The sequence below is a fragment of the Rhinolophus sinicus genome, linkage group LG16 (genome assembly GCF_036562045.2).
Source record: "Rhinolophus sinicus isolate RSC01 linkage group LG16, ASM3656204v1, whole genome shotgun sequence".
Lineage (NCBI taxonomy): Eukaryota > Metazoa > Chordata > Mammalia > Chiroptera > Rhinolophidae > Rhinolophus > Rhinolophus sinicus.
The window spans coordinates 10,577,878-10,595,689 of NC_133765.1; the positions used below are offsets into that span (position 1 = coordinate 10,577,878).

At 34.9% G+C, this 17,812-nt stretch overlaps 1 protein-coding gene across 3 annotated transcripts in view; it reads left to right on the top strand.

Moving 5' to 3' along the window:
• Positions 1 to 17,812, top strand: part of ARHGAP32 (Rho GTPase activating protein 32) — a 328,994-nt gene that overhangs the window by 246,103 nt on the left and 65,079 nt on the right. For all 3 annotated transcript variants that reach the window (XM_019713045.2, XM_019713048.2, XM_074321761.1), the window contains one exon: positions 5,279 to 5,360. In XM_019713045.2, the coding sequence (XP_019568604.2) occupies positions 5,279 to 5,360 (82 nt within the window). The remainder of the gene's footprint in view (positions 1 to 5,278; positions 5,361 to 17,812) is intronic.

Consider the following 17,812-nt stretch of genomic DNA (forward strand, 5'->3'; position numbering starts at 1 on the left):
CTCCTAGGTTGGGTGTATATACATATGTGTGTGTGTGTATACACACATATGTATACATATGTATATGTACACACACATATATATATATATATATATAAATAAATAAATAAATGGTATGTTTTCTTGATGGATTGTCCTCTTTATCATTATCAAATGTCCATCTTGTTCTCTTACTGAAACCTATTTTGTTTGATGTAAGTATGACTGCATCTGATTTTCTGATTTTCTCTGGATACCACTTGCTTGCAGTATCATCTTCCACACTTTTACAGTGAGCCTGTGTTTATATTTGTAGCTGAGATGGGTCTCCTGATGGCAGCATATAGTTGGGTCTCATTTTTAATTCATCGTACTGTTTCTGTGCCTTTTGATTGGTGAGTTCAGTCTATTTACATTTAGGGTGATTATTGATATATCAGGACTCACTACAGCCATTTTTTCTTTTTTTTTTTTCTGATTGCTATCTCTATTGTTCCTTTTCCCTTGTGTTTCTGTCTGATATTTTAGTTTGGTTTTCTATGACTTTTTTCAATTTTTCTCTTTGTTTTTTCATGTTTCTTGTCTCAGCGCTGAATTTGTTTTGTGGTTACCATGAGGTTTGTATAAAATGTCTCAGATAATGTAATCTTTTTTTTTTTTTCTGATAGCGTGTTAGCTTCATGTTCCCATACAGTTCCATCCTTTTCCTCTGCCCACTTTACTTTTTTTATTGTCATAAATTATCCCTTTTTATGTTGTGTGTTTATTACCAAATTGCAGTAGCTATTGTTTTTAATGCTTTAGTCCCTTTAACCTCTGTTATAATTAAATGTTTAATTCCCTATCCTATAATAGAGCTGCAAATTCCTGCTTCTGTCTCTTTGTCACCTTACTCAAAGTTTTGTTATTTTTGTCTTTTTATTACAGGTAAAAGAGATCTTTTCAACATTTCGTTTAATGTAGGTCTTGTGTTGATGAATTATCTGGGTTTTTTGTTGTTGTTTTTTTTCACATTTTGGTCTAGGAAAGTCTTTATTTCTTCTTCATATGTAAAGGACAGCTTTTCTAGATACATTATTCTTGGCTAGTGGTTTTGGTCTTTCAATATTTTGAATATATCATTCCACTTTCTCCTGGCCTTGTAATGGTTCTACTGAGAAATTTGATGGTATTTCCTTTGTAAGTTACTGTCTTTTTTCCCCCTGGCTGCCTAGAGAATTTTTTTTTTTTTAATCGTTAACTTTTAACAGTTTTAATATAATGTGTCTTAGAGAAGGTCTTTTTGTGTTGAGACAATTAGGTGTTCTGTTAGCTTCTTTTACATTAATGTTCAATTCCTTCCCTAGGTTTGGGAAGTTCTCCTCAATCATCTTTTTAATAGGCTGCTAGTTCCCTTCTCCCTCTCTTCTCCTTCTGGGATACCCATTATTCTTATGTTACTCTTTCTAATGGAATCACATAGTTCTTATAGAGTTCTTTCATTAAAAAAAAAAAATCTTAATTTTCTTTCTCCTTCTACCTGAATCATTTCTAGGTTTGTATCTTTGAGCTTGCTAATTCTCTTCCATATGGTCTTCTCTGTTCCCAGTCCTTCCTAATACATTCATCATGTCATTTGTTGAGTTCTTCAGCTCCAGAATATCTCTTTGGTTCTCTTTTAGAGTGTCAGTCTCTTTGGTAAAGTATCTTTCTGTTCATTAATTTTATTCCTGAGTTCATTGAACTGCCTTTCTGAGTTTCCCTGTATGTCATTGAGTTCCTTCATCACTGCAAACTAGAATTCTGTGTCATTTAAATCACAGTCTTCCTTCCTTGACTTTGAATTTGGTTTCTGGATAATTATCATTTTATTTCTGTGTTACCATGTTACCTTGGTTGTTCATGGTACTTGGTGGATTCTTCCTCTGCCTCCACATTTGAGGTAATGGCACTCTTGTTTAGATACCATTTTAATATTATCAACGCAGCAGGTTGATAATTAGAGATTTTTCTTCGTTTTCCAGTAGATGGTGATCAAGTTTTCATTTTCTCTTACCTGTGCTACTTGTGCTTGAGCGGGTTCTGATGGGGAAACATCACTGTGGTTGTGGAAATTGACACCTGGGTGACCGGGATGCTGGGCATATTTGCTATGTTTGTGTCACCTTCATCTGGGGGCACCCCTACCATGGTGGGGGGTGTGTTGGATGGAGAAGGAACCTCGTGCTGTTCCCTTGTTCTTTATGGTTGCCAGCACTGCAGTGCCATAGCCTAGGAGCCATAGCATCTCCTTTGCTCCTAGAATGTTCCTTTGCAATGCAAGGGGTGGGTAATGGAGCCGGCATATACACACCTTTTGCCCCTCTTACCCTCCGCTGGGCTGTAGTGTGGGGACTGCACCCCAATTCCTCCATTGCTACCAGTTAGCTGGGGCCACGGGGGTGGGGGAGGTACCAAAGTATGTCCACGGCACCATCCCTGTCCTTCCCCTTGTCCTGCCTCTTCTATGCATTTCAGTATGCCCACATTCATGTGTACCTGTGCATGGATTTCTCAGGTGTGTTTGTATATTGAGGAGAGGAACCTTTGTTGGATTAGAGATGTCTAACTTGTAAATTTAAGGGAAAATAAAAAGCCGTCTTCTCACTCCCCTATGGATGCTGACATCGCTCCCGGTGATGGAATTTTTTTTTTTTTAAGGAGGGCGCAGCTTATAGTGACCCATGCCGGGATCAAACCAGCAACTGGCCACCCCGATGGAATTTTTTAATATTAAAATATACTCTCTTTGCCTTTCACAAATTTATACAATCAAGTTTTTTTAATTAAAAAAAGAAAAAGCCTTAATGGTTAGGACTTCTTTGGACTTCAAGAAAGAGAAAAGTAAACAGAAAAGGTGACTGATTGTTACTGTTGAGTCAGCAGCTTTGAAGATGTCAGGCAGAAGCCTCTAAGATGCTCTTGGCCTTTTGTCAAGGTCAAATGATGGCTCCTACAAATTCAAACTTGATGCCTGCCTTCACAGAAGAAAGAAGACAGAATAGTTGCAGTAGAGACATGTTTACATATGTCATTGCTACACCTGGATCCAAGGAGTCTGGAAAAGTGAATATTTATTTTAGCTAATATTTAGTAATATTACACTTTATAAAAAAGGAAGACAAGTGAGGCATTACGTAAACCTACTATAGACCTCTACATAATACACAATAGTATTTTCCCTTATATTTAAACCTAATAACATTGAGACAAATTTGAAAGATAAAAGTGTAACTATTATTTATTGTAAGTTCCCCAATAAATAATACAATAAATAATACAATATTATTTATTGTAAGATATTTACTAAGCTTTGTTCAGTCTTTGTGAAGAAGTGATGGGAAATTAGTTTTTATTTGCTGAAAGATATTTGAATTTAGAAACTAGGCTAGGGGTTTTCCCACAATTATTGAGGCATCTAATGTTATCCCCATTTTTACAAATTTAAGAAACTGAAATAAAGATTAAGCAATTTGCTCAAGATCACAGAACTTTGATAAATGGGTGGGCCATGTTTAGATCCTGGTCTTTTCTCCATAGCAAACTGCAGAAAATGTTTATAAATTGAAATTAAGTAGACTTTTATGGAAATAATGATATTTGATAGTGAGGAAACTTAAGTACACACATGCAAAAGGTGGTAAGTATTATGTGTCATGCCCATTTAGTGGAAGAGGTGGTGCCCTCTAGGTCTTCTAGTAGCCAACATACTGGGATAGTAATGGCTAACATTTGAATGCTTACTATATGCATTTTGCTCATAATGCTGTATTTAATTCTCATAGCAACCCTTATGAGCTAGGTACTATTACTATGTTTAGATGAATATACTGAAACACAGAGGCTCGGTGACAAACCCGATCTAGTAAACGGCAGACCTGGAATTGAACCCAGGCACTCCTGCTCTTGAGGCTACACTGTTAAACATTCGCCACACACCCTCTCATAATAACTGATTTGTTTAAGAGAGAATGAGAAGGATTTTCCAAGTTGATTCTTATCTGGTTCTAAATCTTGGAAGAACTGTCTAGTTAAATAGGAAGTTCAGTAAAATATGGTATAGAATTTCACCAAAAACAAATCTTAAAGTATCACTTTGGGAGGCAATGCATTAGGGACTTCAATAATCTCAAATTCAGATCTTTCAAACAAAACTGGTAATTGTTAATAACCCCCTTTCAGCTCATGATAACTGGTTACATCTTTATAATTTTAAGAACTACCATAGATTATTGATCCAGAAATTGAATTGATAATACAACAAATGAGTATGTGAAAATAATCCCACACAGATGGAAGTTATACAGCTCAGAACTACATGATGAATCATACTGTTGGAAGACCATTCCATTCTTCCCCAGAGGCTCTCAACAGAAGGATGTACAAAGTGATGTAGTTTTAATGTTTCAGCTTTAACATCTGCTGCACGGCAGCTCAATAATATTACTGTCTAAGGAAACATCTATAAATATTGATAAAGATTTCCCTTTTACTTTTGATTCCAGGCTGTTTATCTGTGTATTCATTCTGTTGACTGTACTGTACAGTATGTCTGGGTGATTTGGGTGCAGTATTTTCTTAGGATTCAACTTTCTTAGGATTTTACCTAATGCCATGAGTAATTCTACCAGGTCAAAGAGTTGTGTTTTTCAAAGCCAGATTCTTTCACCACTGCTGAGATTGGCTTTTTTTTTGTCTCTTGCTTTCCCAATTATCCACACACTACTAGGTCTTTAACAACAGTAAGAACCAGAATTTTAAATGAACAATTGTTTAACCAATTTATTTTAGTCTTGTTATTTTTCGTGAAACCTGTCAGATAATGAAAATTTATAAAATATTTGAACTTGGTTTAGTGTAGGTTTTTTAAAAATCATAGGGAAGATAATAAATATAAAAGTTGGCAGTAGAAATGTCAACACAACTAGATTGATGTTTCAGCAGAGAAATTATTGAGATAAAAATTATACCTACTGGCATGCATAGCTTGGTATCAGACAAAATATTTTAATTGGTATAAAAAGTGTGGGAAATTAAAAGCTAAAACTAAAAAAGCAGACTTAGATATTTGGACAAACAAAACACATAACTATGTACTCATAGCAACAGATTGTTTTATTATTTGTTTGTATAATTGGCATTGTCTGTGATGTTGAATCTTGGAATGACAGAATCATTGGGGAGGGACTGTGGAGTATATTACTGGAATTAAATTGGCAGTGTTCACACACTGGTCTGTTCTCTGGTTTTGAATCCTCTCTTTGCTGCTTTTCTTCCTTAGGTGGGACTCTTCCCTGGACACTGTGTTGAGTTAATTAATCAGAAAGTTCCCCAGTCAGTGACCAATTCAGTGCCAAAACCAGGTGAGTACACTTTTTCATTAGTGTGGTTATTTTATCAACTGCTTAAAGATACAGAATTTTTCTTCCAGACAAGTATATAGCTTGTTTTGCTGTTCTTTGTATTTAATGACATGATGTGCATTCTTAATTTTATATGTTTGATTTTTAATATATTCTTACGTCTCTATTGATCATTTCACAAAGGTTTACATGCATTTAAAATTTTCAGCAATTTTAAAGAACTACTTGCTCCATTAAGCTTTGTCATTTTTGTTACAATTATATAGTAGGAATATAGCTTATAATCAATATAATGACAAAAGAAAATAGCAGTTTTAAAGAACTGACATGGAGATGGTATGATTAGCTGAAAATTAATAGTTGAAAGGAATGTATATTTTATCGGTGCCTGTGATATCAAAACTATTTTAAACAGCATTTCTTATTACTTATGCAGTATATTTACAGTGCTATATAAATGTGTGGAGTCGTTTACAAATAAGAAAGGCAATGTTACAGGGGTTAAAAATCAAGAAAATGGAATTTTTTTTTATTGGAGTGATTTAATCTTGGCAAATTCTACAGAATATCTAGTCTGAAACTTTTTAATGTAGTATAAAATTTTCAAAAGAAAATAAAAACAAAGACTAAAAGATTTTAGAGGGAAGAGGAAGTAATCAAATTTATTTTTCCTAGCTGTATTACATTCCCTTTGGTTTTCCCTATCATACTTTTTTTTATCTCTCTCTCCCCATCAATAAAAGAAAAAGAGAAAGTTTCTGGGCCTCAGAATTTATTTGTACTGTTTTCCTTAATGTATTTTCTAGGTTTAGAATCTATGTGTAAGAATTAGGAAAAAACAAAGTTTATTCTTTCCTTATTTAGTATTTTCCCACGTCAGCCCCCAAAGCATACATCAAACCATCTTTGCTTGTAGTATTTAGGTAAAAGCAAAGGGTAATAACCCCTCTCAAAGCTTATTTCTTCATAGAACTGTTCCAATTTGTCCCTTAGGAATTAAAAATTTTAGACAGACTACCCTTATTGTTCAGTAGAGAAAAATACTTCAAAACAGTGTTCTCTGCAGTTGTACTTGAGTCAGGACTCTCTCATTTCAAGGCATTTTTATCCTCTGTTAAATCCCCCTTAGTAGGGTAAACTTACTTAAAAGACTTCCTCAGTGTGTACTTGGTCAGTAAATGTTCATTAGTGGTTCTGATGACTGTAGATTTCTTTCTTTCTTTCTTTATTATTTTTTTTAATATGGCATCAGTAATTTAAAAAAAGGATCCCATAACCATGAGTAGACATTGCCCCAACCACTCCCTCCCTGCTCTAAGCAGCTGCTAATCTTACTTTCTGTCTCTGTAGATTTCCCTATTCTAGATATTTCACATAAATGGAATCATGCAACGTGTTGTATTTTGTAATTGGCTTCTTTCATTTAGAATAATGTTTTAAAGGGTCATTCATGTATCAGTATTTCATTCTTTTTTATAGCTAAATGATATTCCATTGTATGGCTATATTATATTTTATTTATCAATTCCCTTAGGAATTAAATTGTGTGTTTTTTCCATTTGGGGCTATTATGAATAATGCTACTGTGAATATTTGTTTATAAGTTTTTATGTGGATATATTTTTATCTTCTAATATATCTAGGAGTAGAATTGTTGGATCATACGGTAACTCTGTTTAACCTTTTGAGGAACTGCCAGAGGGGTTTACAAAGTAGGTGCACCATTTTACAATGTCACCAGCAATGTATGAGAATTCCAGTTGCTCCATATCCTAGTTATTGGGTTTTTTAAAAAATTATTATTGCTGTTTAGTGGGTATGAAGTGGTATATCTTTGTGGTTTTGAATTTCATTTCCCTGATGGCTAATGATGTTGAGCATCTTTTTATGTGCTTATTACTCATTTGCATATCTTTGGAGAAATGTCTATTCAAAGCCTTTCCCTGTTTTTTAAGTGCTTTGTTTCTGTTGTTGAGTTTTTATATGTATTCTAGATACAGATTCTTTATCACATAATATGGTTTGCAAATATTTTCTGTGGGTTGTTTTTCCGTTTCTTGATGGTATGCTTTGAAGCATGAAAGTTTTTAATTTTGATGAAGTTCAATTTATTTTTTCTTTTGTTGCTTATGCTTTTGGTCTTATCTAAGAAGGCTTTAGTTAACCCAAGGTCAAGATTTACTCCTAAGTGTTCTAAAAAATTTATAGTGTTAGATCTTGTATTTTAGCCAATGATCAATTTTGAGTTAATTTTTATGTGTGGAGTGAAGTCCAACTCCATTGGAGATCCAATTGTCCCAGCACTGTTTGTTGAAAAGATTGCTCCTTTGCCGTTAAATTGGCTTGACTCACTTGTAGAATATCAATTGACTTTAGACACATGAATTTCTTTCTGGACTATCAATTCTATTCCATTGATCCATTGTCTGTTCTTATGCCAATACCACCCTCTTTTTTTAAAATTAAATTTATTGGGGTGACAATGGTTGGTAAAATTACGTAGGTTTCAAGTGTATAGTTCTGTAATACATCATCTGTATATCACATTGTGTGCTCATCACCCAGAGTCAGTTCTCCTTCCATCACTGTATATTTGACTTATCCTCTTCTACCATTCTTCTCCCCGCTTACCCTCTGGTAACCACTAAACTGTTGTCTGTGTCTCTGAGTTTTGGTTTCTTTGTCTTGTTCCTTTGTTGCTTTCAGTTTTATATCCCACATCCGAGTGAAGTCATATGGTCTTGACTTTTTCTGTCCAACTTACTTTGCTTAGCATAATAATCTCAAGATCCATCCTTGTTGCAATTGGCAACTGTTACTTTCTAGTAAAATTTGCAATTGGGAAGTCCTACCTTATTCTTATTCAGAATTGATTTGGCTTTTCTGAATCCCGTGCAATTCCATATGAATTTTAGAATCAGCTTCTCAGTTTTTATAAAGAAGTCAGCTGAGATGCTGATAGGGATTGTATTGAATCTGTATATCAATTTGGGAAGTATTACCATCTTATCAATGTTTATTAAATTGTCTAATTTATGACCATGAGATGGTTTTCCATCATGTAGACCTTCTTTAATTTTGTTAAACATTTTGCAGTTTTCAGAGTATAAGTTTTGCATTTCTTTTGTTAAATCTGTTTTTCTTCTTTTTGATGGTAGTATAAATAGAATTCTTTTTTTAAACATTTCATTTTCTTATTCATTGCAAGTGCATAGAAATACAATTATGTTTATCTTAATAGTTTTTTTAGTGGATTCCTTGGGATATTCTATATACAATATCATGTCATATGTGAATAGAGATGTTTTTATTTCTTTCTTTCCAATCTGGATGTTTGTTCTTTTTCTAACCCAATTGCTGTAGGAAGAACCTCTAGTATATTGTTGAATAGAATATTCAAGAATGGGCATCTTTGTCTTGTTCCTGATCTTAGGAGGAAGCATCCATTCATTCATTGTTAACTAAGATGTTAGCTGTGGGTTTTTGCAGATGCCCTTCATCAGGTTGAGGAAGTACCCGTTAATTGTTAATTTATTGTGTGATTTTTATCATAGTAAAAGGATGTTGGGTTTTTTTTTAATACTTTTCATCCATCTATGGAGATTATCATAGGTTTTGTGGTGACTATTTTGAAGTTATTAAATTTTAATTTGACATCAAAAATATATTGTGATTTTTTTTGGTGCATTGTTTTTATACATTGCCTCTGTATAAGCTTAACTTTTACTAGTTAGTAATCCTCATCATTGGTAATTTTGCCTCGGAAATACTGTAAACTGAATTTTTAAAAATTAGCTTAATGGTATTAAACTATGTATGTCAATCAAATACTTTCTCATGTTTTGAATGAGAAAGTAACATTTCTAATTGTGGTAACCTCCAGCAGCTTTTAAAACTTGAGAAAGTTAATCAGTTATTGATATTTCTGGAAAATAGTTTTCTATTAGTGGACCTGTATGGCATTGTTAATTCTAACTTAGTAATGACAGTACCTCTTCAAAAGCTAATCTTTTGTCTTTTGTGAGCAACATTGCAGGGTTGGCATAGGGAAATGTGCATTCTTAATACATTTTGTAAAGGGCGATGTGAATTCTATCAACCTCAGGCTGTTTCACACTTTAAAACTGTCTTTGCCTACAGTATAAACAACTTGAATGTTCTATTTATTTTTAACATTGCCATCTGTCACTGTTAAATGCCAAATCTGAAAGATGCAGCTATAGTCTGAAATGTAAAGCTCCCTATATTATTACACAACAAGAGCAATAGGAAAAATTTCCCTTTGGAGCGCTTCTTAATGCTCTCAATATGTTCAATTATTTGTATATGTAAAAATAAAATTAATGAGTCAACTGTGTTCTGCTTGGAGTTTACTGAGCAGTTGGATCTATTTATTAATTTCTTCAAGTTTTAATGTTCTCAGTTATCTCTTATGAAATTTCTTTTGTGCAATTCTCTGTCCCTCCTTTCCTATACCTATTAGTTACATTCTTTGATACTGTCTTACACATCCTGTCTTTCCAGTTTGGATACTTTCTAGTGACCTATCTTATAATTTACTGATTCTTCCCTCTCTGTAGGTGTCTCTTAAGCCCATCTAATAGGTTCTTCAACTGTCATGTCACATATTTCATTTCTAGGATTAACATTGGGTCTTTATTGTAGTTTCCATTGGTGGAATTCTCCATTTGATGTTAACCACATTTTTCTGGAGAGAAGGTGAAGCGAGAAGAAAAGCAAAGCTTACTCTTGAGATATAAGCTTATAAAAATGAAAGACTAGAGAATTTAGGCAAACCTCCCCTCTGAGAAGAGTTAGAAAAGTTGGACAGAAATATAAAAATATTTCTTTGAAGCACTGGAGAATTAATAAGACAGTAAACAATTACTGAGTAAGGAGAAGCAGAAGAAGGAAATCCAGAGGAGTGACCCCAGTAGATGGAGATATTATTCCCCTAGTGTATCTGCTGATGGAGTAGAGCAAGTCACAGTGCTAGTAGGAACAAAAATTGGAGTTCAGAGTGGAGTAGGGCAGATTTGCTGATAAATGCTCTAAGCTTTGAGTTGGAATTTTTGTGGAAATTGACAACTGATTCTAAAATTAATATGGCAATGCAGAGCCAAAAGAACTCAAAACAATTTTGAAGAACAAAAATAGTGGGAAACTTAGTATACTAGATACCAAGATTTATTGTTAAAACTGTACTAGTTAAGATACTGTTATCAATACAAGCATAGACAAATGGATCAGTGGAACAGAGTAGAGTCCAGAAACAAGCCTGTGTATATACAGATTCTTGATTTATGACAAGGGTAGCATTGTAGAGTATTGTCCAAAAGACATTCATTTCAATAAATGGTGTTAGGTCACCTGGACAAATACATATCCGATCCTTATTTAACCCCATACACAAAATCCTTGCCAGAAAAATCATGGATTTGTATATGAAAGGTAACACAAAACTTTTGAGAGTTAATACAGTAGAATATCCTCATGACCTATTTTCGTGATCTTGGGTTAAAACATAAAGCAGTAATCATAATTGAAAAGCTTAATAATGAAAGTTAATGAAACTTAAGAATATACATATTCAGAATATGCTTCACCATAATACGTTATTAAGGTAGTGAAAAAGACAAATCACCAAGTAGAAAGATATTTGCAGTACACATATCTAACAAAGGTTAGGTAACCAAAGTATATAAAGAATCAAATAACGAATGGATAACATGGTTTTTTTAATTGAGTGAAAAGTTGAATAGGTACTTCACAATAAATATCCAAAATGCTCAATTAGCATATAAAATTTTCAACATCATTACTCTTTAGGTAAATGCAAATTAAAACCTTGTTGACACCCACCAGAATGGTTAACACTTAAGAAAACAGTACCAAAAGTTGGTAAGGATATAAATCAGTGGGAATTCTCATACACTGCGGTGGGGGTGTAATGTGGGACAATCATTGGTTATGAACTCTATGGTACATATGTAGAGTATTCATAGCCACCTCATTCCTAATTGTGGGGGAAAAAAACTAGAAAAATTCAAAGGCATATCCATAATGGAATGGGGAAATAAAAGCATGTTCTTTCAGGAGGATTGCTCTAAACCAATGGAATGACATGGATTACAGCCATATGCAACAACATGGATGAATCTCACAAAAATAAATGTTGAGTGAAAGAAGCCTGATATACATGCATACTTACACTGTAAAATTCAATATATACAAAGAGAGAGTTCATCTCAGAAATCAAAACTGTTCTGTGGTGTTAGAAGTTAAGATAGTGATTATCTTTGAAGTGGACAGAGGGGGCAGGTGATTGCCATGGAGAGGAGAGAGGATTTTGGAATGCCTTTAATGTTCTGTTTTCCAGGTGGTAATTATACAGCAATGTAATGATGTTGAGCATCTTTTCATGTACTTATAGGCCATTTCTATATGTACTTTGGAGAGATGCTACTCAAGTACTTCGTCTTTTTTTTACACTTTATTTGTTTTGACATTCAGTATTGTTTTAATTTCAGGTGTACAGTACCGTGGTGAGACATTAATAATTGTAAGAAGTGATCCCCCTGACTAGTCTAGTACCCACCTGGCACTATGCACTGTACAGTTATTACCATATTATTGACTATATTCCCTATGATTTACATCCCTATGACTATTTTATAACTACCAATTTGTACTTCTTAATTCCTTTCCCCTTTTATTATTCATGTTTTTGATCCTCATTGTTTTCTTTTTCTTCTTAAAGAAGTTCCGCTAACATTTCTTGTAATACTGGTTTGGTGCTGATGAACTCCTTTAGCTTTTTCTTATCTAGGAAGCTCTTTATCTGCCCTTTGATTCTAAATAATAGCTTTGCTGGGTAGAGTAATCTTGGTTGTGGGTCCTTGCTTTTCATCACTTTGCACATTTCATGCCAATCCCTTCTGGCCTGTGAAGTGTCTGTTGCAAAATCAGCTGAGAGTCTTATGGGAGCTCCATTGTAGGAAACTAACTGGTTTTCTCTTCCTGCTTTTAAGAATCTCTCTTTGTCTTTAACCATGGGCATTTTACTAACCATATTTTGCTGTGTATAATGCACACCCACGTTTTTGGCCCAAACTTTCAGGGGAAAAAAAAACTTTCATATTAATTTTTTGATTCAGATTTCATATGTTTACATTTAAGTACTTGTTTTTTTTGTATTATAAAGGATTTTAGCATTTATTTTCTAACATATTATGATACATAAAAGAGACTTTATGTAACAAATAATTACAGAATACAAGAACATATACAAGGTACAAGAAATTTTAGGTACCGGTAACACATTTACATACTGGTAACAAATTTATAATATTTACACATCATAGAAGGTCAGGAACTTTTCGTTGTTGCAAGTTCGTCATAAGTTCAATAAAACCAATTATCATATTCTAGGGTATTATTTTGCATACAGATGTTGTTGATTTCTAGAGTTACACTTTTAATTCATAAGCATCAATAAAAGAATTTAAAACATTTATATAGATACAGAATTAGTACTACCCATGTATAATGCACATCCTTATTTTTCCCTCACAAATTTGGGCAAAATAGTATGCATTATATATGGCAAAATACAGTATGATGTGTCGTGGTGTGGGCCTGTTTGGGTTCATCTTATTTGGGATTCTCTGTGCTTCCTTGGCTTGTATATCTATTTCCTTCTCCAGGTTAAGGAAGTTTTCCATCATTATTATTTCAAATAGGTTTTCAAGGACTTTCTGGTACCCCTTTAATGTGAATGTTGGTATGCTTGATGTTGTCCCAGAGGTCCCTTAAACTCTCCTCATTTTTTTGGGCGGGGGGATTCTTTTTTCTTTGTGCTGTTCTATTGGGTGTTTTCTACTACCCTGTCTTTGAAATCGCTGATTCTGTCCTCTGCTTTATCTAATCTGCTGTTTATTCCTTCTAGTGTATCGTTTGTTTCAGTTATTATAGTCTTTATTTCTGACTGGTTCTTTTTCTTTTTATCTCCATTTTTACGTTTCCTATCTATTTGTTAAAGTTCTCCCTGATGTAATTTAACATCCTTATATTCACTGTTTTGAACTATATATCTGGTAGATTGCTTGTCTCCATTTTGCTTAGCTCTTTTTCTGGAGTTTTGTACTGTCCATTTATTTGGAACATATTTCTTTGTCTCCGCATTTTAGCTGCCTCTCTTTGTTTGTTACAATGTATTAGGTAGATCTGCCATGCCTCCCCGTCTTAGTAGAGTGGTCTTATATAGTAGGGCAGTCTGTGGGACCTAGTAGGGCAGTCTGTGGGACCTAGTAGGGCAGTCTCCCTGGTTTCCAGAGCTGGGTGTTCCAAATGTGTCCCTTGTGTAGGTTGTGTGTGCCCTCCTGTTGTAGATGAAGTTTGGTTGCTCTTTGCACGTCTGTAGGAGGGATTGACCTTCAGGCTGATTGGTTATGAGGACTGGCCGTGACTACAGTGTTGGAGCTATTATGCTGGGGCTGACCCTAAAAAGCAGGGTTCACTTTAGCAGGCTCTGGTCCCTGCCCACTCTTCCCTTAGGGTGTGGTCATCCTTGGAAGTGGCCAGGTGATACTCTGGCTTGGTCTGACGCTGGCCACCAGGTGTGCCAGCCTGGGAGGGGACCTGCTACAGGCCACGTTTGACCAATGTCTATGCTCTGCCCGGGGTCACCTGCAATGAGCCACAAAGCAGTCTACATATGGCCGCCTCCTGCACTGGATTTAGAGATACCTTGAGAGATCGAGCTGTGAACCAAGGCTGGCTGTTGCTACTGCCGGGCTTAGGGCTGCTGAGCCAGAGGTATGGGACATGCTGACACAAGATGCTGCTTGTTTGGGTTTGTGACCCTTTGAAAGATTTTATGAAAGTCCACAGCATGAACTAAGACAGGTTGTTTGTCAGGAAATGCCATTGGAAGCTGCTTGGGTGAACCCAAAATTTGGCTAGGGCAGGGTCTCGTGGAATTATTAGGGTGGAGCAGATGAAAAATGATAGCCTTTTGATGGAGACTCAGCTATGGTGTCTGCCTTTGTCTGCATGCAGGGGGAGGGGAGGGCTCAATAAAGAAACAATGGCTTCTGCCATCTTTTCCATCTGGGAGAAAACTGCTTCTCTAGCCCTCTTCCTGCAGCCAGACAATTCAGTTTCTCCTATGCAGTATGTCCCTATCCCTGGCACCTTTTTAGCTGCTGCCCCAATGCTGGAACTCAGGGAGAGTCCATCAGTGAGTAAGTCTGTGCATGGGTGCTTTAAAAGGAACGCCTGGGACTCCAGCCATTCTGTGCCCCCCTCAGCCACAATCTCTACTGTTTTACTCAACCAGAAGTTATGGAGACTTCTTTTCCTGGCACTGGAACCCTGGACTAGGGAGTCTGGTGTGGGGCTGGGAACCCCTCGCTCTTCTGGGTGTGACCTCTGTTGCTGATATAGCCCTTCCGATTTTTATTGGTCACACGTGGGTGTGGGACTAGCCCATTCAGCGTCTCTGCTCCTCCTACCAGTCTCCAGGTGGCTTTTTCTGTATGTCCATAGTTAGAGGGCTTTGGTTCAGCTAGACTTCAGGTAATTCTCAATGATGGTTGTTCGTAGTTTAGTTGTAATTGATATGGTCCTGAGAGGAGGTGAGCACAGCGTCTGTCAACTCCACTATCTTGACCAGAAAATGCTTTTGTCATATTTGAGTTAGTCACTTAGAATTTTTAAAATATATCTGTCTCTTATCCAAATGAATATTCTTTGCAGTATTGCTTTAATACGCAAATGTTTGAAGTCACATTTCAAAATAGATATGATACTTCTATATTGTGAAAAGTACTCTGCAACTGTCAAAAAGAATGAAAAGTGTCATATATGCTAATCTGGGGAATTTTTTTCTGTGATGTATTGTTAAATGAAAAAGGAAATCACAGAACAGTAAATTCATAGAAGAGGATCTGAAAGGATACACAGCTAACTGGAAAGAAGAATGAAGATAGCAGAAGACATTTCACTTTTCTCTCTTTTCTTCTGTATTAAGCTCTTAAAATGAGTATGTATTACTTTATAAAATGTAATACATAGAAAAAAAATAGATTATAGTCTCCCCTTAACTCCAGTCTGTCTAAATAGATAATTTCCAAGGGTCCTTCTTCATGCAACCACTCTATAAAATAGGTATTTTTTGATGCTAGCTTTAATGCAGATATTTCATTTAATTTATATACCTGTGTGAAAAGCAGCACAGTTGAAAGGACAAGAGCACAGGCTCCAACCTTGAGCTGTAATCCCTGTTCCACATTTTTCTGTCTGTTTGCTTGTCATTTGGCTTTTCTGATTTTTAATTTGTTTATCTGAAAAGTTAGGCAAGATTCTTTTGAAGATTAAGAATAAGACATTTAAAACCCCTGGGTACTTAATAAGCTCCAGCTGTTATTATATATCAATTTGTGTTTGTCTACTATGTTATGTAATTTACATTCAAAGGGTCAGAAACTAGATTTATTTAGTTTATGTAGATACTTAGTTAATATATTATTTTTTGATATAAATCTATACAGAGGCATACCATTGAAACAAATTAATTACAGTATTTTTCATGGGATGGTGGTGGAGAAGGGAGTCTCTTTGGATGGTCACTGGAATAGAGTTTACATCATAAAATTTTGTCTTCTTTTGATGATAGGTGAATTTTTTGGTTAGCAGACATAGAAGTAGCTGAGGTTTTCATTTTGGGGGAAGATTAGTAATTAGATGTAATGCTGGTGAAATCCTTATGTTAATTTAAGAAGTAATTTATAAGGTAATAAGTTAGCCTGTATTTTTAGCATAATTTTGTAATAAAAAATTGTAGTATTCTTTTAGGAAACTTGTCCTCTAATATCTTGCTTTTTTGTTCATTGTTTTTTTGGGGTTTTATTAGGCAAAATTGCAAGTATTAGGTTGGTGCAAAAGTAATTGTGATTTAAAAGGTTAGAAATAATTGCAAAAACCGCAATTACTTTTGCACGAACCTAATACTTGCAATTTTGCCTAATTATAGTTTTTTATGTCTATTTTCTTTCATTTTTTTAAATTTTTTATTTAGCTTCTCAATTGATTCTATTTTCTATCTTTGAGATTCCAGCACTTTACTCTTCTGTTACCATGTTCCTTTATATGTCACTTTAGTACGAAGTGACCAACATTCTATATCAAGTAAAACAGGTCCAGGTTTTTATTCATCCTATGTGGAATGTTGTATTGAATATTCTTCCCTTTGAACATATGCTTACTTGTATTTTGGAGGATGATACGTTAAGAATGAGGTATTAGAATCAGTACCCTAGGAAACATCGATGTAATATGCAAAGGAGCATCAAATTGCTGGAATGCCTAGGGAAGTTTTCTCTCCAAATACACTGCAAGGCATAGATCAAGATAACACTTTCTCTCAAATATATGGTGATGGAAGCAGAACTGACTCTGGGTGGTGAACACACAATGGGATTTATAGATGATGTAATACAGAATTGTACACCTGAAATCTATGTAACTTTACTAACAATTGTCACCCCAATAAATTAAAAAAAAAAGATAATATTTTCTCACAATGCATCAAGGAAAAACAGAAAATTTATAATACTACATGATTGTAAAGTGCTTTAGAGTTTATGCATACTTGTATTTACATTATTTAAATTGCAATTTGAATCTTGATATAATCCTCTGAAGTATTGGGGGTATACCTCATGGAATGTATTTCTGTCTCCCACCACACCCCTTTTTTAATAAGTGGAGCAACAGACTCAGAAAAGTTAAACAACTTGCCTGAGGTTTCTCAAGTAGGACGTACCAAATGAAATCTCCTGATATCGAATAGTAATCATAGCCAACACTTACATAGTCTTACTATGTGCCAGACTACTCTGTGCCAAACACTGTACCAAGTACTTGACATAGATTAACTCATTTGTGACTAATTAACTCAAAACCTAGAATTCTTCCCACTATAGTACACTGAATAAAGAGAAAGCTTACTGTTCTTTTCTCTCAAAACTTATATTTATTTAATATATTTTGCTTTTATTGCAATAGGAGTAAATAAAAATGTATTTGGATTTCCTCAAGGCCTATATGAACAGAGCAGAATAGAAATTAGGGGAAAGACGGGTTAAACAGAGGATGAAAAGAAGTGCTTATAGGCAACTACTTAATTTGTTAATTTGTTTCAGTCATCATCTTTCTAATGCCTAATCAAAAAAAATCTTTCAGTCTTTCCTCATTACGTATAAAACATAACTTCAAACTCTTTTATTATGGCATTTGTACCTGCCCTCCTCTTCTATTCTCCTCTTCTAGTCTCTTTCCCTGTGTGCTCTGCTGGACTCTGCTTGTCTGTTCTCTGAACACATCATGTGCTTTCATAGGTTTCATCTGCTCCTACTGTTCCTCAATCTGAATGCACTTCTCCAGAACCA